We start from the raw sequence: 23,985 nt of genomic DNA on the forward strand, positions 1-23,985 counted from the left end.
TTGAGGGTACCCCCCAGGAAGGAATTCCCAAGTGCACTTTCCTGGGTTCTCAAAGGGGTTTTTGCACTTGGTTGGTGGTGGCACCCAACCACCCCTCCAAGGTCAGAGAAAAGTTGTAACCCTTAATAGAAGCCTGTAATACAGGCCAGTATTAATTTTTAGAATCCTTGTGGGCCTGTACCTTCTGTACTCGAAGTGCCAGAGTGGGGAGCCCACCATGTCAAGGTACTCAAGGGGGCGCCATAGCTCGCCCTACGGATACTGCTAAGGCAAAAATCTCCATGACTATGCACCTGGGCATGCACACACTTACAATGGAATGGACATGAGCAAAACCTCTAAGAAAAGTTACGAAAAGGTAGGCAACAGTTTTTTCTTGCTTTTTGGTCTTTGGCTCCTGCCATCTACAAGTTCTCCTCCTACCGCTCTGATTAATTTTTCAGAACCTTGTTTGGATTATGCAACTCCATTTTTCAGCAGTTGTCCAAAGCTCACTCAGGCCTCTCATTTGGGTATAGTCCTTGACAGTGCCTTCATTCAGCCCCCACCATATTCAGGCTATACCTAAATCGTGCTCTTTCTTCCTTCATAGCCTTTCCAAAATCTTTTTGTCATCTGCATTCTTCTCTCCAGTCTTTGAGACCCATCTGGGCCCATTCATATAAATGTAGGGTTAGAAGGTACCTCAAGAAGTCATCAAGCCTAGCCTCTGCACTGAAGCAGGACCAAGTAAACCTAGACTCTCTCTGACAGGTGTTTGTCCAATCTATTTTGAAACCTCCAATGATGAGGATTCCACAGCCTCCTTTGGAAGTCTGTTCCAGAGCTTAACTACTGTTACAAAAAACTTTATAATATCTAACCTAAATTTCCCTTGCTGCAGATGAATATTACCTTTAAGGTACTTAAACTCAGCTCCCCCCATTCTTATCTGTCCCTCTCCCCCTATGATAGCAGCCTCTATCTCCTGCTCTCCCATATGCATGGAACACCCTCCCCAAATCAAATCTGCACAACTGACTACCCTGTTCCTTTCTTAATATATGCCTGTACCCGAGTGCATTGCCTAATTATAATGGGTAATTAGTGATTCATTAACCTGAAGCCTCTAAACTGTACACATATCAAATATATGAAACGTGTTCTACAACTATCACTACTGTTTTCCTTACCTTTTCTTCCCCCCAAATGGATATCCGCCTCAGTGTTCTACCTGCAGCTGTCACATCTTGTCCATATTTATATTGCAACGTCTTTGGGGGCAGTAGCTCTTATTTTAAGTTTGTACAGCACCATTACAATGGGGCACCAAATCCTTACTGTAATACAGACATTTAGTGTTTAAATAAGCACATTCTTTTCTTAGTCATGGGAACTGTGTACACCACACTTCCATCAATAGGACACAGACATCTCTGAACATTATAGTTGCATTCAACAAGAACTTGAGTTAGTTAACTTTTATTTTAATAAAATACTCAGTAAAAAGCTGTTTAAAAATCTACAGGTAGAACCCAAACATTGATATATGGCCTACGGAATTAAAATGCAACTAGATATATACTTTTGGAAACAGTTCTGTTATGCTCAAAATGATATAAATTAAGATATCTACAAAAATTAAGTGTAGCCAATCAACAGAAAATTATTAGTAAGCCCAGATTTGCAGAAGAGCTAAGAAGCTCAAATAATGAAAGCTAGGATATTTACAAAACTTTATGGAACTATGATGAATCACAAAACAAAATCAAGCTAATAGACTACAGATGAGCAGCAGAAATACAATGAAAATACATATTAGTAATAAGATTTTACTTTCTTAAGAACAGAAGATTTTACACATTCAGCAGCATCCGACAGAACCAAGTTCAGCAAGTCCTTTAGAAGCAATAACTTTTGGGTTTGTTGCAACACTTTTTGTTGTATTGTGAGTCTTATAAATTCCAATTAATCTATCTGCAATTTCAAACATGTTATTTCGCAGAGAGATGATGATAAACTGTGCATTTTTTGTTTGCTCCTGGAAAAGAAATAAATTATTTCATATTAGTTCACAATATTTTAAAAAACTATGCTCTTATGTGAAGTTTGTAGTCATTAAAGCAACTTGGAAACCTTGGATTTAGAACAGCTGTACATTAGAAAAGGACCCTCCTTTTAATATGCATTACTGTTCAGGAAAAACAGATTCTCAGGTACTGATTGTCCAGAAAATCTGTGGGCCTCAGTAGTTTGGTGCTTGCAATAGTATAATCCTAATTCTAATGATCAAGGCCCAATCCTGCAAATACTTTTGCATAGGTGTTATTTCACTCACATGAGTGATTCCACTGAAGTCAATTTATGTGAGTAAAACTATACTCCTGCATAAGTCATTTGCAGGATCAAAGCCTAAATTATCAAATGCAGTACTCATGCAGACTACTATAGCTACAGTTCTTTTGCTTTTTTTTGATTTCCACAGGGCTTACTTACAATGCAACAAGGTAAACTACCAAACTATCAGAATTCTTAAGACCAGGATTGCTTTAAAATTTACACAAAAGCAGAGAAGATTGATTCTATTTTCCTCTACTGAGTACAGTGAGAAGGAACTAGCCTTCTGTTATCAGAAGACAAACCATTTAGGGATGCTGGTTTTATGCAACATGGAATGCAAGATAAAAAGTGATAATGAATAATCATCTAAAGTTAGATATTCCGTTACTTGTATTTTAAAATACTTTATTGCCTGACATTTGAGGAAGAATAAAAACAACAACAACAGTATAATATAATAGTTGCTTTCTCTTCCCGAACAGCCAATCAAACCACTAAAAAGCCCTAACCCCCTAAAAGTTAGGGGCCTGATTTTCAGAAGAGCTCAGCACCCAGAATTGAGAACAATGGGAGCTGCTATATGCTGAGCACCACTTATGAAAATCCCTCCACTTATTTAAGTGCCTAAAAGGGAGCTATTGGATGCCCAGGTCTGGAAAATCTAACCATAAATAGATGAGGTCTACAGTGAAGATCATATTTCACAACCGTTAAAATTTGACATTGCAGCCAGAATTGCTATAGAAGAGCATTGATAATTTCTGGGAGGAAGGAAACTATTCTGGTAAATACTGTAGTGTAGTTATTCTACAGAGAAGTACTTACATATATATAAAATGCTACAATTGATACATTTTTAAAGTCAAGGGCTGCATCAATCTCATCCATGAAGTAAAGGGGAGTTGGCTTATAATGATGAAGTGCAAAAACTAATGCTAGTGAACTAAGAGTCTTCTCTCCTCCTGATAGATTAAATATCTTCTTCCAGCTTTTCTTTGGTGGCCGTACACTGAAACAATTAAGAGTTTATAAATTAATTCCATTCACATTTATTAGTGTAGAAATTAGTTTATGATATGAAAACATCTTCATGCCTCAATAAGTAATACTCATATTGTCTTAAGCTTTAAAATGTCCCTTATAGAAATCATAATATTTAAAAGCACTTGAATACTTACCTTTCAGAAGTGCTCTTTACACTTAATATGGAATGGATCTACAATCAGAATCAATTTATGACACATGGGGCAGAACCCATAATATTCACTTAAGTTCTTCAAAACCAGCCACACACAATCTTATGTGTAGACCATTACTAAAATGGACAGAATTTCCCATAAACCAAATAATTTAACTCTGTCTGTGTTGGAAATTATGAATTCCTTACAGATTAATGTTCCATGTTGAAGCTTCAGAACTGCTGGTGTCACTTTACAATTATTTTTTCTTGACAGAAGGAGTGACTTCTCCATACAAGCTACATTACATTTACTACCTCCCCCTGGAGTTCATCTATTCTGTTTAACTCTGAAACAGTGCAGTAAAATATGTCTTTCCTTATTATCCTTCCATTAATATCCATAAAAGAAATGATGACTGTGGTTGGTTCAGAATAACTTTTCTGCTTCTTTAGTTCATGTTTTAGAGCTGTTCAATTAATATTTAAACCATAAAAATCAGGTTAAGAAATTAACATTATTAAAAACAGTTTCAGTATGACCAAATGTTTGACAAACCTGAACATGATTCCTTCAGAGAAAGGATCCAGACTGTCTACAAGCTCTAATTCAGCATCTCCTCCCAAGGTAAGCATTTGGTAATTTTCCTTTAGTTTATTGGTTATTACATTAAATCCTGCCATAAACTCATTAAGCCTTTGTTTTCTAAGGTCTTCATAAGCCTGTCTAAAGTTGTCTCTCTCATTGGTAATTTCATCCAACTCTGCCACACGCTTCAAATACAGTTCCTCCTGCAAGAGAAAAAAAAATGGAAACAAATGAAGTTGTTCCTTTACTTAAATTTAATTTAAGACCAAGTTACTTCTACTTTTTGAAAGAGCAATTTTTACTATTAGTAGCAGATAACCACATACATTATCACCTTAAAAAGAAGGGAGGGTCATGGAATCCACATGGAGAGCACATTTATTGAAAGGGAAGTAAGCTTTTTTGAGTGAATATCCAAATAGATTCTATTCTTGGTGGAAAACAAGTAGTCTTTTTACTTCAAGTTTGGTACTAAGTGTCCAACTTAAGCAATGACTACAGGACAGTCAAACCAAAATGAGCATCCAATCTGGGAGTCTATGCCTAGTGGTAGTGTTTTGTAAAAGTATGGACCAAATTCCATATAGCTGTCCTACAAATTAAAAAATAAGGATTTTTTCAAATTGACAGCAGCAGCTTTTTGAGCTCTGGCGGAACAAGCTTTTATGGGGCTAGATGAGGCTTTCATGCTTTGAGACATAATGTTCTGAATTTCAGCTGAACAGCTTCTTTCAGGTGAAGCAATCTAGCCAGCATTCAGGCTGTTGAACGTAAGGAAGCTGGGTCCAGGTGTAGGATCTCACAGTTTTTCTGAGAGACTATTGGGGAGGGCCAACAAAGTGATTGCACTGGGGATGCTGGGGGGACTGTACTGAGAGGTTCATCAGAACCAAACTGTCTGGTCCATGCTGTGGGTATCCTAATAAAATCATTCTGTGTCATGCCTACATACAGCAATCCCAGTGTCTAAAGGATGAGATAGGTGGCTATGTCAGTGAACCTAGGAATGTACCACCTCTCGAAGAAAATGTCATCTTGTTGTGATCAGTGACAAAACACGTCTTGCTGGGCAACTCCAACTTGTAAAAGATGTTCTGTAGAACTGTGCCTTTGACTGACCACTTGTGGTTATCTGAGAACTGCTTGCTGAGTTGGTATGCAAGATGTTCTCAAGGCTGGGAAGGTAGAGTCACTGGTGGCATTCGATTCAGGATGCAAATTCCAGAGTTGAGTGGCCGCCTGACACAGTGGAGACCGTCTGTGGTCTGATTATGAAATCTGAAATAATGCACAGCTGTAGTATTTTCTGTCAACATTTGGATTGTGGATTCGTGTTGAGGTATGCCAGCCAGGTAGCTTTAAGCCATAGGATGTTTACATGGGAATTAGCTTCCAGAGGGGACCAAGGCGTCAAGTTTGAAGGTGATCTAGATGAGCTCCCCATCCCTGAGTGACACTATTATCAAGACACAGTTGCAGAGGGGATGTTCTGTTCTACACCTGAAGAAGATCTTTCCACTAGTTTAATAAGGAGATGACTTCTTGAAGGACTGTAAAGATCATGTCCATGTGGTAGCTGCTGGGTTAATACACTGATTTTAGCCACCCTTGCACACAGCACAGGTGAACTGTGTCAAGTAGATGCATGGGGCAGTGTCTCCCAAGAGTCTGAGGGACGTTCTCAGTGGTGCCTTTGGGTAAGCTTTACGTTGACTTATGTTCATTGTAGTTTGGAATTTCTCTCATTGGAGGTAAGCTTTCAATGACCTGGAATCTAACAGTGTTCCTATGAAATCTATGCTTTGAGTTGGAATAAGTGTGGGTTTCTCTCTTTTTGGCTTTGAGGCCCAAGATGGCAAACAGCTCTAAAGTTATTTGAGTTGAGTTTGTCACAGTAGATCTACTTAGAATCAGCTACTCACTGAGGTAAGGGTAGAACTGGATCCTTTGTCGTCTCAGATGATCTGCCAAAACTGTTACACCCTTGGTGCTGTTGAAAGACCAAAGGACAAGACTCTGTACCAGCAGTGAGGCCTTCTTCCTAGGAACCTGGGATGTTTCAGATGAATGGATGTGACAGTAACTCCCTTGGAGGTAGAGAGCCCAGAGCCAGTCTGAAGCTCTAACAAAGGAATTATGGAAGCCCGAGTCACCATCCTGAACTTGAAATGATGGATGAATTTGTTAAGATACCAACCCCCTTTCTTTGGGATGAGAAAGTAATGGGAATTTTTAGTGTACCTCTACTGCTTCCAGTTTGTAAAAAAGGTTCAGCTGTATCTTGTGAAAAAAGACAATGGGGTTTGAAAGAAAGGTCAGTGGATATGAAGGAACTGGAATTAGATAGAATATGGCATTTACAATTTTTAGGACATACTGGTCTGAAGTGATCTAGGCTACCTGAAAATAAAAAAAGGGAGCGGCCAATGGGGAGGGAGGGTGATGATCCTGGCTGAATATCCAGACTGTTCAGGGGCCGAGGAAGAGGCTTTGAGTTGTCTTCACTAGAACCTGCTTCCTTCTTGGGAGCTCCAACATCCTCATGGGTTGGTACTAGTAAAAGGCAGAGGGATGCCGCCTGAAAGAAGACTGTTGTCTTGCTTCCTTCTTTCATGGTGCTAGAACATACAAACCCTATGAAGCCACATTCATGGAATACCATGACCTGGTATTCTTTAACAAGTGGAGGACCTCATCCATTTTGAATTAAAAAAAGTTCACTACCCTCAAGTGAAAGTCCTCAGTTGTAGTTTGGACCTTCCTGGAGATCCCAGAGGACTGGAGCCAAGATGACACACTCATTGAAAATGAGAGTATTTAAATCCCTTGGAAAGGACCTTTTTGTCAAATTGCCTGGATGTGGCCAGTATTGATGTTAACACATGCCACAGGTTCTTTAAAGGCTCCAACAGAATTTCATTTTATTTTGCATAGCAAGTGTGCAAAACGAGGAAGGGATGCAAGATATCCAGGAGCTTGCGGGACTTCTCCTGAACCACTTGTCGTGGAATATCCAGTGTCTCTGCCATGCATTTGAGGTCCTGGAATGCCTTAAAGTTATCCACTGAGGCAGGCATAGATGGGGTTAATTGTCTCATCATGGGAGGATGAGGAGAGCAGGGTGCCAGTAGTTCTTCCCCTTGTGGCTGTTGTTCCTCATCACTTTTCTTCTGTCTTTTTAAGGTCTGAGGCTACACTAATTGCCCTGGCTATGTTGGTCTATACTACCTCTTTGGGAAGAGGGATCCTGGAGGAACATGTGGAAAATTACTCGAAGAAAAATGCCTGATTAGTTGGGTGACCATGTATTCCAACAGCAGTGACCAGAATATTACACATTGACTGATTCAAGCAATGCCAAATGAACTAAAGCTATACAAGAAGTTAGCTACCAGCTGGGGATGGTGGTAAAGCAATGTAAAGAGATTAAGCCTAATGTGATACTAATGGTAAATAACAAAGCCTTACCTTTTTATTATATTCTGCAATGGCACCAAGGTTTGGTTTCATTTCATGACACTGGGCTTCTAAAAGAGCTATTTGATTAGTTAGAATGTCTGGATCTTTAATTGCTTCAAGTTCCTCTTGATTTAGCACTGAAAGCTCTTCACCTAGTTGATCTTCTATGGGATGCAGTGATATTTTTGATATCTAGAATTCAGTTTAGACAGTTACTGAATATCACGTGTATGCTTCACAGTACTAGTTGTCAAATAAACCTTGAAAATAGCTTTTAATACTAAATATACCAATTTTTAAAAAAATCAGGTTAAATCCACTGGATCAGTACCCACATAACCCTCTGAAACTAACAATTATGTCTTTCCCATTTCAACCCATTTTTGGTCCCCATTCAACCTACTCTATTCAGTGTTGGGAAAACAGTCTCTACAATATGCACCGAAGGTCAACAAATGCAGTCTTTTACCTTATAATTCCGCTTCTCAAAACATTCATGCAGGATTCTCACAAATGTGTCTTAAGGTTTTGGAGTCTCTACAGGCAGCAGTAGTGGGTAAATATGCAAGTCACCCTGATTACTAGTGGTCATACACTACTCAGAACATTCTACATAGAACATTCCAATCAGTTCCCAGGGGAGTGAGAAGCAGCTAGTCCTAACTGGGGAATGAAGCCTTAGAAAAATATTCACCTTTGTAAGGGAAAAGAGAAATTATTTTTGCATTCTGCTGTCCCCAAAAGTAACTTTAAAAGCTAGACTGTAAATAACGCCTTGTCTAAACACAAAAGTTGCACTGATTTAAATAAAACTGTCTTAAGTAGGTATCAATCAGATGAAATAGTGAAACCAGAACAAGTCCCTATGTGGGCGCACTTAAATCTGGTTACAGTTATCTTATATTGATTAAGCTTCACTTGGTAATTGACCAAGTTAAACTACTATAATCTAAGACAGATGTAAACAGTATAGCCACACAGGGATTTGGTCTGGTTTTACTAATTCTATTTAAAAGAATTTTACTTCAATCAGTGTAACTTTTAGGTTCAGACAGGCCTTAGATTTGAATGCTATCTATTTCTCTGAACAGATGGACATATGCATCAACCAGCCTATTATTCATATAAGGGAGTAAGTGCATGTTCAACCTATGCAGGTAAGCCAAGACTACCAATAAATATTTCATGAAAATGTGAAGCAGATTATCACCTCAAGAAGGAAATTGGTAGTTTTATTCCCATACAATGAATATCAGTGTTATTTCAGTGTCTGGGAAGCATCCCTATCTGCCCATAAGCATCTACCAGGTGTAGCATGCATAGGCAGTTGCCTTGCCTCCAGAAGAGACATAATGGCTCTCAAGGTGACCATCTTGAGTTTTTTCTTTGACCGTGTATTGATTTAGGTCCCTGAGTTTTAGGATGAGTAGGAACCCTTAACTTTGACCTACCAGGAAGTATTTGGAATCAAAACTCTTCTTCTTTTGTCCATTGCATGGGCTCAATGGCTTCAAGGAACGTGAGCCACACCTTAATCTACTTGCACCAAAGTAGGGTGCCAGGGCATAGAAACTGGACTGGAGTTCCTAGTCCAGGTATCTTTTGATCTTAACTCTTGATAGTTTCTGGACAGGTGCTAAGTCAATTATAGCTGACAAAAATTGTTCATAAATAAAAGAAAGCGTGGAAAAGAAAGGTAGAGATGTTATGCTGGCTCTCTCAAAGATAAAAATGAATTCACAGAAGGAGCAGGTTGGTTGAAAAGGAAGGTGCCATTTTTATAGTTGCTTTTCAGAGCCATCACATTTCAAGAAAATATTCTCTATACCAAAGGCCTTTTAAAAGTCATTTTTAAAAATACTTTTGGTTACATTCACCCATTTATCAGGAGACAAATTGTCACCACACTGAGATTAATCGCTCATGGTTTACAGTTCAAAATATGAAACCAAAATAAAATATTAAGTATTAAATATCTTACCTCTCTTTGCCAATATTTAATCTTTGATTGATGCTCACCAATATGACTGTCTATTTGTTCAATTTTAAGTCTAATATTAAGAGCCTCTTTTTGAAGAGCATGTTCATCTTCTTGAATTGCTTTCATCTCTTGAAGTAAATTGCGATGCTCCTCCTGAACCTCTGGTAATGACTCCTAAGCAGAAACACCAAAAAATGTAAAAAGAAAAGGAGTACTTGTGGCACCTTAGAGACTAACAAATTTATTTGAGCATAAGCCTTCGTGAGCTACAGCTCACTTCATCAGATGCATTCAGTTTTTCCACTGTAGCTCACGAAAGTTTATGTTCAAATAAATTTGTTAGTCTCTAAGGTGCCACAAGTACTCCTTTTCTTTTTGCGAATACAGATTAATACGGCTGCTACTCTGAAACCAAAAAATGTGATGGTGAAGTTCAGTTAGTTGTTTGGGAAAGGTTTGTATTTCCAGTTTTATAATTTTAAAAAGTTTCTATTATAGTCTCCGTATTTTTAAATAAGTACCAGTTAAAATCTGTATATACACCGAAGAAACATTTTTGCTAGCATTTGTTTTAAACTAGCTTCTGAATCTGAACAAACCATTCCATGAAAGTATGTCTTGAAATCTGTGTTTGAATTTGCAGAGCTGGATTATATTAATTCTGTTAAGAGTATGCTTTGGAAGATAGTCAGTTCCAGTAGGTTGTGATGGTGTCATAGAAGCTGTCTTACTCCTGGGAACATCAGCCACCCAGGATGCCTGGTACTTGCTCTCACATGACCTGTGGATGATGTTCAGCTAAGGTAGGTGACTGCACTGCAACACTCCCCAACTTCTGCCACTGAATGCCTCCCCTCCTCTCTCGGAAAAAAGAATAGGGAAGATAAGACAGCATCATTTTTGCCAATTTAAGCAGAAACTTGAAAGAGAAGAATTATGCTATTTGCATAGCCATATTATTGTATAACAGACAGGCCTTGGCTTCTTGGTTACCCTTAAACAAACAAAGAGCACTATTTCCCCATCTTGATTTCTTGTCTGCATGTGTTTTCTCCCATTAAGGCAGCCCGCTCAGTTTTTAGGTGCAATTTGAAACGAAGAATTCTGCTTTAAGCACCTCAGATCAGAATTCTTGTAAATTTTGTTGGTTAACCTCAGAAGAATAGATCAAGGTAGCTCAGAGATAAAAAATTCTAAATTTAAAACCTGCCTGAAAACTGGTTCAAGTAGGGCAAAATATTTAACATCTGCTTTTGTGTTGGTTCTGCAGTAAAGAGCACAAGGCACTGTAGGCCTCTAAAAAGACCGTCCTCTCTTATTTTATCCTTGACTGGATTTTTGGAGGGTAGGAAGAGTGGAAGACTTTTTATAAGATAAGAGACGTTACCCAAATATTTTTTAATTTGACCAAATTTGAGGCTTAGATATCCTTTTCATGAATATGCTTCTTGCTAAACTTGCAACCCCTTTTGGTTTTGTTATGCCTAGACCTTAGATGCCAATGGCTAAGAAAATTCACTAGCACTTAGCGAAAGTCGGCTTGTCACAAAAATCTGATAAGATTACAAGCCTCCTTATCCATAACCTCTGCCTGTAGAAAGTTTAGTCCTGTGAAGTACATCCTTTTGGATGAAGCACAAAGAACCAATATTACACCTACTTCAGCTTGTTTGCAGTTATTCATAACTTCAGTAGCTTTCTCTTCCAATGTTGTTAACTCTTCTGTTAGATCTTTCATTTCCTTTTCATTATCTCCAATTTCCTTCTCAGTGCGAAGAACAGATTCTTCTGATTTTTTCAAATTTCTGAATAAAGTAGGTATTTAAGATGTTTGCATATTAACATACAAATATGGTAAACATTTAGAAGTCTGGAAAGCACAATTAGTCTAGTTTACAGAGAAAATATATGTGCTCCAGTATATGTAATCAACAGGTAAGGCTTACTTTATTATTTACACTCCAGTTTTTATCCCTGGGAAATACTACACTAAATGGGGTCTTCCTTCCTGAATCCATACCTACAACAGATGCTTGTAATAGGATTACTTAATTTGTGTTCTCACTCAGTTAGAGTCTTGACATTTGATGTATGCATTTGTTATAGACTGCTGAGTATACAACATATCCCCAGTTTTTTCTGGGAGAGATCAGTCTTTTCAGATTTCAGTTGTTCAAGTGCCATTTTGAACTCGTATCTTAAAATGTTGTACATTCGTTCATTATGGACAAATGATTATAGAAAAACAACGGAGGTTGCCATTTGGATCAGATAATGAAAAGGTCATTGGCGTAACAATGTACAAAAGTTATATTTGTTTTTTCTTGTGAGGCAGCCATGTTTGGTATGAGGACTACAACTGGGAGACATTAATATTTTGAATTCAAAGAGGTTTTAGTCGAGGACCTGTTGGTTAGTGCGTGTGCTGCAGGCACCAATGACACTAGTCACATCTACTGAAATGGTGAATTACCATCAATTAATATAGATTAAAAAAGCTGGTGAAGAATTTATAAAACTCAGCTCCAGTTGGAAGGCTATTTTTGTATTCCCACTGAAGACATTAAAATCTTTGCCATAAACTAAACACTAGACTGGGAAGCAGAGAATTTGCTTCTAATTGACACTAAAAATGATTCACCTGTGAGGCCACAGCACAGGCAGTTCACTTAATCTCTACACCTCAGGGTTTTTTTCTATAACATGAGTATACTACTAACCTATTTGTTAGAGAAAAGAGTGAGAACCACTACCCTATCACAATCAGCCCCATGTTAGAAGAGAGAAAGTGTGTGTCCCTCCCAACTTCCTTCCCTCTAACCATAAAAGAAAGAGAAGGTGGACATGACCCTAAGCTGACAAACCTTATGAACAAGGGATTCATGTTTATGAAGTGACCAAGATAAAAGCATTATATCTCTACAGTATCAGTGCTGATGTGTTTTAACTTGAGCACATAAAAGTGTTTACCTGTCTGCAGTCTTGATTGCCACCTGGGCTTTAGTAATAGCAGAAGCACATTCATCTATTTCCTTATTTATCTTATCAAGTTTGTCTTGCTGAGCTTTAAGTTTATGATTATTGATCTCAATTATGAGATTATGTAATCTTTTAACTTCACTTTCCACTTTACTAGCCTTTTCAGCAACACTCTCATAATCTGTCAATACAAAAGTTTGTGAATGATATGGTTAAACAAAAATGAAAATTTTTAATAGCTAGCAGTTTAATATCTTTAACAGGAGAACTGAAGAAGTTTCAATCAGTTCACAGAACTATTATTTTCAGTGCTAAAACAAACATGCTAGATCTAAATTAGAGAAGGTTTGCTGATATACCTATACAAGCAAGCCATCCTCATGTATACATCGGTTATATAGTCAAAGAAGTGCTTTTGCCAGTATGGCTTATACCAGTTCCCTGAACAAAATACTCTAAATAAGCCAAAAACACTTATGCCCCTGTAGAAATGTCATAAAAGGTCACACCTCTAGCAGATATTACCATACTGGCAAAAGTTTCTAGCGTAGACCTAGCCACGATCCATTACTGCATCACTGTCCTTGGCTCCATTATGTGGCTACATAAAACCCTTGTTGATAACCTTCCAGGCAATATTGTAAGTATTATTTTCTGCATTCATTTGACTGTCAAAGTTTGGAAGAGGCTAGCACTGAAAGAACTAATAATTAACGCTTATTCAGTAGTTTTTCATATATTTAAACTTTTTTGATCAGCAGCAGACCATATTTCGATGCCACAGAATTGTGTGTGGAATAAAAAGCCATCTATGTCCAAAAATATGAAGAGTTTTTAATAAAAATACAGCCCCTATCAAAAAGGAGTTGAACTCAGATGAAAGAAATGGTACATCTCCTAAGCCTTTCCACTTTTACCATCAGCTCTTCCATGTGCCCAGAGTCCATAGCCAGCTTTAGGGCTCTTATCAGACTACCAACCTAATTTTCAGCCAAGAAAGATCACCAGCTCCTTCTGGCATCAATAATTTCTATACAGAACTCCACCCTTGACTTCCATTCAAACTTATAGAAACTATAGCACTGACCCTCCTTCCCCTAACTCCTCTGGTTATGCATCATACCCTGGCCTAATTCTAAGCTTCTGCAGCTCTGCTTGCCAGGATAGCTAACCACTCTTCTAAATCAACTAGCTCTTCTAGCAGGATTAAATACAAAGCCTCAACCAATTAGATATCCTTTGGCCAAGCTGGCTGCCCCTTAGATTTCTCCAGAGGTCACAATGATAATCTGTTAAGAGTTTCAACAACTCGAAGCAGTAGCCAAAAGCTCTCTTACTATCCAGGTGTGTAACCCCACTTTCCCCAGGATGATTGTGGCTTTGTAAAGATACTGATGGAGACAGTGATTGAAATAAAAATCAGAAACCATCTTTGTTACAAATGTGGGGCCAGGCCCAGGGTCAGCTTTGCTCTTATAAAAAAAAAAAAAAAAAAAATCTGCCAGTAGTGCATCCAACTACAAGACTCCCCTATCCAAAGTAATGGCTAAGAAACAGACAGTGTAGGAAGTGATAAGAGAGCAAGATCCTACAGAATCATAGAATATTAGGGTTGGAAGAGACCTCAGGAGGTCATCTTGTCCAATCCCCTGCTCAAAGCAGGACCAACACCATCTAAATCATCCCCGCCAGGGCTTTGTCAAGCCGGGCCTTAAAAACCTCTAAGGATGGAGGTTCCACCACCTTCCAAGGTAACCCATTCCAGTACTTCATCACCATCCTAGTGAAACAGCATTTCCTAATATCCAACCTAGACCTCCACTGCAACTTGAGTCCATTGCTTCTTGTTCTGCCATCTGTGACCACTAAGAACAGCCTAGCGCCAACCTCCTTGGAACCCCCCTTCAGGTATTGAAGACTGCTATCAAATCCCCCCTCACTCTTTTCTGCTCACTAAATAACCCAAGTCCCCTCAGCCTCTCCTCGTAAGTCATGTGCTCCTGCCCTCTAATCATTTTCGTTGCCCTCCACTGGACTCTCCGATTTGTCTAAATCCCTTCTGTAGTGGGGGGACCAAAACTGGACACAATACTCCAGGTGTGGCCTCACCAGCACCAAATAGAGGGGAATAATCACTTCCCGTGATCTGCTGGCAATGCTCCTACTAATATAGCTCAATATGCCATTGGCCTTCTTGGCGACAAGGGCACACTGCTGACTCATATCCAGCTTCTTGTCCACAGTAATCCCCAGGTCCTTTTCTGCTGCTTAGTCAGTCCCCAGCCTGTAGCGGTGCATTGGATTCTTCCTTCCTAAGTGCAGGACTCTGCACTTGTCCTTGTTGAACCTCAGATTTCTTTTGGCCCAATCCTCCAATTAGTCTAGGTCACTCTGGAACCTATCCCTACCCTCCAGCGTATCTACCTCTCCCCCCAGCTTAGTGTCATCTGCAAACTTGCTGAGGGTACAATTCACTCATCATCCAGATCATTAATAAGGATGTTGAACAAAACCGGCCCCAAGACCAGCCCCTGGGGCACTCCACTTGATACCAGCTGCCAACTAGACATTGAACCGTTGATCACTACCCTTTGAGCCTGACAATCTAGCCAGCTTTCTATCCACCTTATAGTCCATTCATCCAATCCATACTACTTTAACTTGCTGGCAAGAATACTGTGGGAGACCATATCAAAAGCTTTGCTAAAGTCAAGATATATCACATCCACCGCTTTCCCCATATCCACAGAGCCAGTTATCTCATCATAGAAGGCAATCAGGTTGGTCAGGCATGACTTGCCCTTGGTGAATCCTGATCACCTTCCTCTCCTCCAAGTGCTTCAAAATGGATTCCTTGAGGACCTGCTCCATGATTCTGCCGGGGACTGAAGTGAGGCTGACCGGTCTGTAGTTCCCCAGGTTCTCTTTCTTCCCTTTTTAAAATACGGACACTATATTTGCCTTTTTCCAGTCATCTGGGACCTCCCCCAATCGCCATGAAGTTTCAAAGATAATAGTTCTGCAATCACATCAGCCAACTCCCTCAGCACCCTTGGATACATTAGATCTGGACCCATGGACTTGTGCATGTCCAGCTTTTCTACATAGTCCTTAACCTGTTCTTTCACCAATGAGGGCTGCTCACTTCCTCCCCATACTGTGTTGCCCAGGGCAGTACTCTGGGAGCCGACCTTGTCTGTGAAGACTGAGGCAAAAAAAGCATTGAGTACTTCAGCTTTCTCCACATCATCTGTCACTATGTTACCTCTCCCATTCAGTAAGGGTCCCACACTTTCCCTGACCACCTTCTTGTTGCTAACATACCTCTAGAAACCCTTCTTGTTACCCTTCACATCCCTTGCTAGCAGCAACTCCAATTGTGCCTCGGCCTTCCTGATTACACCCCTGCATGCTCAAGCAATATTTTTATACTCCTCCCTAATCTGTCCAAATTTCCACTTCTTGTAAGCTTCCTTTTTGAGTTTAAGCTCACTGAAGATTTCACTGTTAAACTAAGCTGGTCACCTGCCATATTTGCTATTCTTTCTGCACATCAAGATGGTTTGTTCCTGCTCCCTCAATAAGGCTTCTTTAAAATACAGTCAGCTCTCCTGGACTCCTTTTCCCCTCATATTAGCCTCTCAGGGGATCCTGCCCATCAGGTCCCTAAGGGAGTCTGTTTGCTTTTCTGAAGTCCAAGGTCTGTATTTTGCTATACTCATTTCTTCCTTTTGTCAGGATCCTGAACTCAACCATTTCATAGTCACTGCTGCCTAGGTTGCCACCCACTTTTACTCCCCTACCAATTCTTCCTTGTTTGTAAGCAGCAGGTCAAGAGGAGCTCAGACTGAAAGGGCTCTTTTGTAAGCCTATTCAGAAACAAATTCAGATGTTGGGGACCAATCAGTTCATGAGCAGAAGGGTATAGATTTGTAAGATCTTTAAAGAACTCTTCACAAAGGATGGACAAATAAATATCAAGATCTCTTTCACTTTAGATAAGCTATTACCAGCAGGACAGTGGGGTGGGAATAGGTATTGTTTCATATTCTCTGTGTATATATAAAGCCTGCTGCAGTTTCCACGATATGCATCTGAAGAAGTGAGCTGTAGCTCACGAAAGCTTATGCTCTAATAAATTGGTTAGTCTCTAAGGTGCCACAAGTCCTCCTTTTCTTTTTTCAAAACAGTGTAATATGATGAGACAGCAGCCAGATAAATCTTAGCTGTTGCTAATCACAATTTTGTAGTTTTAAAGAAAAAGTCCAATATTGCATACTGGTTCAAGGCCTCTGACCTGAGAGAATCTCCAGAACAGTTTTCACTTCAATTTCAATGGGAGCTCTAAGTTATTAAGCACCTTTGAAAAAAAATCAGACCTCTTATTTAAGTGCCTACTTAGGAGGCTAATTTTAGGGTATCAATTTTTTGGAAAATCTTAGCCTAATTTTGTAACAAACTTTTATTAGCTACTTAGAAGAAAAACAAGCTAGTCACTCTGTGCAATGGAGAAGAGGCAAGTTTTCATGTCTACACCAATTGGCAGAAGAAAAAGAACTGAGGGATGGTTAGAGGTGGGGTTCTTCTATCGTCCCTCAGTAGAATATATGGATACAAAAATGTGCGTATGCTCCCTTGCTACCAGTACCGCTCAAAAAAAGTACTGTGGCCATCTGGACAGGCAGGTGTCTCCTATAGTACGGTTCTGTGAAGGCAGTGTCATGAAAGAAAAAATATTAAAAGAACTGTCAAATTGTTAACACATACGCCTTATTTTATACCAAAAAACAAAAAATTACACAAAAATAATTATGCTTACTGTTTTGTTTCTTCAATTGGAAAAATGAAGGCGATGAAAGATTCCTGTATTTTAAGATACACATTTCTTCATAAATAGCAAAACTATATGATTTCTATGCATTTTATAGCGAATAGGACTATACAAAAAACAAAGAATAAAGTCCAGTGATTGTGTTTAAGGCAATTGTTTATCAAGTTCTGTATAAAACCATAATTCTTCTAACTTTTTGAGTTACTATTGTCCAGGGTTTAGGCATAGTTTGCTTGCCGAAAACTATGATCTGAATTGCTTGCGATGGTGTGCACATCATCATATAAAGTGTAATGCAGCTGAATTAAAGTAAAAACAACAAAACACAGATTTGACTTTTTCATATTAATTTTTGGATTAACAAACCTCAACATTATTAAGAAATATCAGTAAAAATACGACACAAATTATGTTTCAACCATTTAAATAAGTTACCTTCAGTGCAGTTTTTGTGGTAAAGATCCTAAATTACATGTGAAAATGAACAAATGAAAGTAACAGTAAGAAAAGGACTTTACCTAAAAGTATTCCTGTAAAACAGCACTGGAAGAAGAGAACGTGCCTCAAAGTTTTTTTTATATTGAAGGGCAAAAATCCATTAACGTGTATGTAAGATCTTAACTACAGTTTCTGTTAAGAACTATTCATATAGGCCCAGAGTCCACAGCTTGGTCTGGGCCATGAGGGCTAGCTAACAAAGAACAATATATGGCTAAAAGAAAGCTGGGGTAGACAGACAAACTTGTGTGTTTCAAGTCAATGAGCGGAGTCAGCATAACTCTAGATGGTGGGCCGTAATTGGGTGTCCTTATCGCAAGTTACAGACACACACAGTGCAGAGAAGGGCCTCAAGGTTAACTCCCTGGTGCAGGAAGAAGATAATGGTACAATACCCCTCAGATGCCAAACAGAATTCAGGGAGAGGCTTCACATGTTTGACATGAGTTATGACATTCTCCCCTCACAGATGTATGCCAATCCTAGTGCACAGAAATGCAAGGGTAAAACTATAAACAGTTGTTATTGTTAAATAGTAATTACTGCTTCTTTGCTTTACATCTCCAGGAATGTACCTGTTGGTCAACCGGGAGCCATTATGTAATCTTTTAGACCATTGGCTTATTATGCTTGTCTTGCTGCTAGAACCTATCCAGAGGCTCGGGACACCCACCCCATCACGTCTCTCCACTCAATGAGCTGTGCGTAATAAACCTTTGTGCTTGGCTCTACATTGTGTCCATTTCTGTTCCTTCAATATCATTGGTCAATCTGAACAAAACAAGTTATAAAATTCACACCAATCGTGATTGATAAGTGGACATTGCTATAATTTATATCTAGAACTAAAATAAAACATACCTTTTTTGAAAGTATTAAGGGTTTTTTCTAGCTGTTTCTGTTTGTTCTTGTCAGGAGCAGCAGCAATTACATTAGCCTCAAGTTCTTTAACCTGGACTTTCAAGTGAACTTCTTGTTCTGATAAACTCTACAAAATAGAAGACTGTTAGAATACTGTACTAAGAATGACAGATTTTTTCATGTTAGCAAGGAGTGTAAGAGCTGTCAAAGTTAACATAATGGCAATCTACTTTCAGCATTAACTATGGAGATACTTGGCACCTCTCAGAAATAAACATTCACCTGGATACTCGCAGTATACTTTTCTAAAGTGTTTCTCATTTCCTGGACACACAGACGCAATTTTATTATGGCTTCTTCAAGTTGCACTTTCTCTTCTTGATACTGCATTGCTTTTATGGAATCCTTTTGCAGCTGAGATTCCATTTTATTGGCCTATAAATATAAATGTTATATAAAAATTATTGATTACAAAAATCATTTATATAGCACTACCTCTTTAAACTGAGATGTACAACACAACAAGACCCATACACCTGAACAATTTATAATCGCCTAAAAACAAAAGAAACTCAACATAAAACCTGGGACAACAGTTCAGGGAAGAACAAACAAGTAAGATTATTGCTGACGAGACAGAGACTCAGACAGTGAAAGAGAAGATGGAATTGTAAGAGAAGAGAAAACTGAAGAAGACTTCTTGTCAGAATGTTTGGGGTAGGGAAGAAGGTTACAAATAGGTGACACTAGAGAAGGCTTGACATGGGATGGTGGTAAAAGGGTTGATGAGAAAATAATAAAACTATTTAGAAAAGAAGATAGTCCTGAAAGGAGAAAGAATGAGGGCTTGTCTACAAACAGAATTGCACTGGTTTGTAATAAAGGTGTTATTTCAAGTAGATTAAGTTGAATTGATTTCAGAGACTGTGTAGACACTTATGTCAGTTTAAACCAGGTTTACTTTGATTTAGCTAAGCCCTGGTCTACACTAGGACTTTAGGTCGAATTTAGCAGCGTTAAGTCGATATAAACCTGCACCCGTCCACATGATGAAGCCCTTTATTTCGACTTAAAGGGCTCTTAAAATCGATTTCCGTACTCCACCCCTGACAAGTGGATTAGCGCTTAAATCGGCCTTGCCAGGTCGAATTTGGGGTACTGTGGACACAATTCGACGGTATTGGCCTCCGGGAGCTATCCCAGAGTGCTCCATTGTGACTGCTCTGGACAGCGCTCTCAACTCAGATGCACTGGCCAGGTAGACAGGAAAAGAACTGCGAACTTTTGTATCTCATTTCCTGTTTGGCCAGCGTGGCAAGCTGCAGGTGACCATGCAGAGCTCATCAGCAGAGGGGACCATGATGGAGTCTCAGAATCGCAAAAGAGCTCCAGCATGGACTGAATGGGAGGTACGGGATCTGATCGCTGTATGGGGAGACAAATCTGTGCTATCAGAACTCCGTTCCAGTTTTCGAAATGCCAAAACCTTTGTCAAAATCTCCCAGGGCATGAAGGACAGAGGCCATAAGAGGGATCCGAAGCAGTGCCGCATGAAACTTAAGGAGCTGAGGCAAGCCTACCAGAAAACCAGAGGGGCGAACGGCTGCTCCGGGTCAGAGCCCCAAACATGCCGCTTCTATGATGAGCTGCATGACATTTTAGGGGGTTCAGCCACCACTACCCCAGCCGTGTTGTTTGACTCCTTCAATGGAGATGGAGGCAACACGGAAGCAGGTTTTGGGGACGAAGAAAAAGATGATGATGATGTGGTTGTAGATAGCTCACAGCAAGCAAGCGGAGAAACCGGTTTTTCTGACAGCCAGGAACTGTTTCTCACCCTCGACCTGGAGCCAGTACCCCCCGAACCCACCCAAGGCTGCCTCCTGGACCCAGCAGGCGGAGAAGGGACCTCTGGTGAGTGTACCTTTTAAAATACTATACATGGTTTAAAAGCAAGCATGTGAAAGGATTACTTTGCCCTGGCATTCGCGGCTCTCCTGGACGTACTCCTAAAGCCTTTGCAAAAGGTTTCTGGGGAGGGCAGCCTTATTGCGTCCTTCATGGTAGGACACTTTACCACTCCAGGCCAGTAACACGTACTCGGGAATCATTGTACAACAAAGCATTGCAGTGTATGTTTGCTGGCGTTCAAACAACATCCGTTCTTTATCTCTCTGTGTTATCCTCAGGAGAGTGAGATATCATTCATGGTCTCCTGGTTGAAATAGGGTGCTTTTCTTCAGGGGACATTCAGAGGAGCCCATTCCTGCTGAGCTGTTTGCCTGCGGCTGAACAGAAAATGTTCCCCGCTGTTAGCCACGGGGAGGGTTGAGGGGGTAGCCACGCGGTGGGGGGAGGCAAAATGCGACCTTGTAACGAAAGCACATGTGCTATGTATGTAATGTTAACATACATACATATGCAAGGTTTACCTTGAAAGACTGTAGCCACTGTTTTATAAAATGTGTCTTTTTAAATACCGCTGTCCCTTTTTTTTTCTCCACCAGCTGCATGTGTTTCAATGATCCCAGGATCTTCTCCTTCCCAGAGGCCAGTGAAGATTAGAAAGAAAAAAAACGCACTCATGATGAAATGTTCTCTGAGCTCATGCTGTCCTCCCACACTGACAGAGCACAGACGAATGCGTGGAGGCAAATAATGTCAGAGTGCAGGAAAGCACAAAATGATCGGGAGGAGACGTGGCGGGCTGAAGACAGGGTTGAAGCTCAAATGTGGCGGCAGCGTGATGAGAGGAGGCAGGATTCAATGCTGAGGCTGCTGGAGGACCAAACCAGTATGCTCCAGTGTATGGCTGAGCTGCAGCAAAGGCAGCTGGAGCACAGACTGCCACTACAGCCCCTGTGTAACCAACCGCCCTCCTCCCCAAGTTCCATAGCCTCCACACCCAGACGCCCAAGAACGTGGTGGGGGGGCCACTGGCCAACCAGCCACTCCACCACAGAGGATTGCCCCAAAAAAAGAAGGCTGGCATTCAATAAATTTTAAAGTTGTAAACTGTTAAAGTGCTGTGTGGCATTTTCCTTCCCTCCTCCACCCCCCCTCCTGGGCTACCTTGGTAGTCATCCCCCTATTTGTGTGATGAATGAATAAAGAATGCATGAATGTGAAGCAACAATGACTTTATTGCCTCTGCAAGCAATGATTAAAGGGAGGAGGGGAGGGTGGTTAGCTTGCAGGGAAGTAGAGTGAACCAAGGGGCGGGGGGTTTCATTAAGGAGAAACAAACAGAACTTTCACACCGTAGCCTGGCCAGTCATGAAACTGGTTTTCAAAGCTTCTCTGATGCGTACCGCGCCCTCCTGTACTCTTCTAATTGCCCTGGTGTCTGGCTGTGTGTAACCAGCAGCCAGGCGATTTGCCTCAACCTCCCACCCAGCCATAAACATCTCCCCCTTTACTCTCACAGATATTGTGGAGCACATAGCAAGCAGTAATAAGTGGGAATATTGGTTTCGCTGAGGACTAAGTGAGTCAGTAAACTGCGCCAGCGTGCCTTTAAACGTTCAAATGCACATTCTACCACCATTCTGCACTTGCTCAGCCTGTAGTTGAACAGCTCCTGACTACTGTCCAGGCTGCCTGTGTACGGCTTCATGAGCTATGGCATTAAGGGGTAGGCTGGGTCCCCAAGGATACATATAGGCATTTCAACATCCCCAACAGTTATTTTCTGGTCTGGGAATAAAGTCCTTTCCTGCAGCTTTTGAAACAGACCAGAGTTCCTGAAGATGCGAGCGTCATGTATCTTTCCCAGCCATCCCATGTTGATATTGGTGAAATGTCCCTTGTGATCCACCAGTGCTTGCAGCACTATTGAAAAGTACCCCTTGCGGTTTATGTACTCGCCGGCTTGGTGCTCCGGTGCCAAGATAGGGATATGGGTTCAATCTATAGCCCCACCACAGTTAGGGAATCCCAGTGCAGCAAAGCCATCCACTATGACCTGCACATTTCCCAGGGTCACTACCCTTGATATCAGCAGATCTTTGATTGCATGGGGTACTTGCATCACAGCAGCCCCAACAGTAGATTTGCCCACTCCAAATTGATTCTCAACTGACCGGTAGCTATCTGCTGTTGCAAGCTTCCACAGGGCTATCGCCACTTGCTTCTCAACTGTGAGGGCTGCTCTCATCTTGGTATTCATGCGCTTCAGGGCAGGGGAAAGCAAGTCACAAAGTTCCATGAAAGTGCCCGTACGCATGTGAAAGTTTCGCAGCCACTGGGAATCATCCCAGACCTGCAACACTATGCGGTCCCACCAGTCTGTGCTTGTTTCCCGAGCCCAGAATCGGCGTTCCACAGCATGAACCTGCCCCATTAGCACCATGATGCATGCATTGGTAGGGCCCATGCTTTCAGAGAAATCTGTGTCCATGTCCTGATCACTCACATGACCGCGCTGACTTTGCCTCCTCGCCCGGTATCGCTTTGCCAGGTTCTGGTGCTGCATATACTGCTGGATAATGCGTGTGGTGTTGAATGTGCTCCTAATTGCCAAAGTGAGCTGAGCGGCCTCCATGCTTGCCTTGGTATGGCGTCCGCACAGAAAAAAGGCGCGGAACGATTGTCTGCCGTTCCTCTGACGGAGGGAGGGGCGACTGACGACATGGCTTACAGGGTTGGCTTCAGGGAGCTAAAATCAACAAAGGGGGTGGCTTTACATCAAGGAGTATTTCAGGCAGGACTTCACGGAGGGTTCCAATAAGAAATGGTGCACCTAAGTTATTGTTCTTATTGGAACAAGGAGGTTAGCCTGGCCTCTGATTGACACATGGCTAGATTTACCTCGCTGTACCTTCTCTGTGAGTGACTGCAGTGTGACCTAGAGGAATGAATCCCCTAGACAGGGGAGGGGGGGAAGCAAATGAGTACAAAACAAATCTGGTCTATTTCTTGTTTTGATCCAGTCCATCTATCTTTTACATCTTTGGCTGGCAGCAGACGGTGCAGAAGGACTGCTATCCATCCTCATCTCTTGCCTGCCCGGCAGAAGATGGTACAGTACGACTGCTAGCAATCCGTATCGCCTGCCTGCTCACCATAAGACGGTTCAATAGGACTGACTGCAGGACTAAAGAGAATGACCTGGTCAAGTCACTCCAAATTTAGTCCCTGCGCCCATGTCTGCCCAGGTGCTCCTGGCCAATGTGGCCAGGAGCACCTCGGACATGACGATGACGGCCACCAGTCATATTGCACCGTCTGCTGCCAGAAGGCAATGGGTTGCTGCTACTGTGTAGCAATGCAGTACCGTGTCTGCCAGTACC

The 23,985-nt window shown here is 40.9% G+C and overlaps 2 protein-coding genes across 4 annotated transcripts in view; one reads left to right on the top strand and one right to left on the bottom strand.

Annotated features, from left to right (window-relative positions):
* Positions 1–1,445: 1,445 nt before the first annotated feature.
* Positions 1,446–23,985, bottom strand: part of SMC4 (structural maintenance of chromosomes 4) — a 95,267-nt gene continuing 72,727 nt past the window's right edge. For both annotated transcript variants that reach the window (XM_073359522.1, XM_073359523.1), the window contains exons 16-24: positions 18,977–19,129; positions 18,695–18,821; positions 12,496–12,685; positions 11,186–11,330; positions 9,526–9,699; positions 7,554–7,736; positions 4,056–4,288; positions 3,145–3,328; positions 1,446–2,020 (exon numbers count right to left, since the gene is read on the bottom strand). In XM_073359522.1, coding sequence (XP_073215623.1) covers positions 1,844–2,020; positions 3,145–3,328; positions 4,056–4,288; positions 7,554–7,736; positions 9,526–9,699; positions 11,186–11,330; positions 12,496–12,685; positions 18,695–18,821; positions 18,977–19,129 — 1,566 coding nt within the window. In that variant the 3' untranslated portion in view covers positions 1,446–1,843. The remainder of the gene's footprint in view (positions 2,021–3,144; positions 3,329–4,055; positions 4,289–7,553; positions 7,737–9,525; positions 9,700–11,185; positions 11,331–12,495; positions 12,686–18,694; positions 18,822–18,976; positions 19,130–23,985) is intronic.
* LOC140917217 (uncharacterized) lies at positions 9,882–21,799 on the top strand. Of its 2 annotated transcripts, none has more exons than XM_073359532.1 (3): positions 9,882–10,328; positions 18,401–20,608; positions 21,202–21,799. In XM_073359532.1, the coding sequence occupies exons 2-3, from the start codon at positions 20,026–20,028 to the stop codon at positions 21,351–21,353; spliced, it is 735 nt and encodes a 244-aa protein (XP_073215633.1). In that variant the 5' UTR covers positions 9,882–10,328; positions 18,401–20,025; the 3' UTR covers positions 21,354–21,799. The 2 variants fall into 2 exon arrangements, with proteins under 2 accessions (XP_073215633.1, XP_073215634.1); XM_073359533.1 differs by lacking the exon at positions 9,882–10,328 and adding an exon at positions 12,582–17,125.

The sequence above is a fragment of the Lepidochelys kempii genome, chromosome 9, assembly GCF_965140265.1.
Source record: "Lepidochelys kempii isolate rLepKem1 chromosome 9, rLepKem1.hap2, whole genome shotgun sequence".
Lineage (NCBI taxonomy): Eukaryota > Metazoa > Chordata > Testudines > Cheloniidae > Lepidochelys > Lepidochelys kempii.

Excerpts from the sequence above, each read along its gene's own strand:
- LOC140917217 (XM_073359532.1), top strand. The coding sequence starts at position 20,026 with ATGCAGAGCTCATCAGCAGAGGGGACCATGATGGAGTCTCAGAATCGC. Across the intron at positions 20,609-21,201 it reads AGGCGGAGAAGGGACCTCTG|CTGCATGTGTTTCAATGATC; the intron begins GTGAGTGTACCT and ends TTTCTCCACCAG.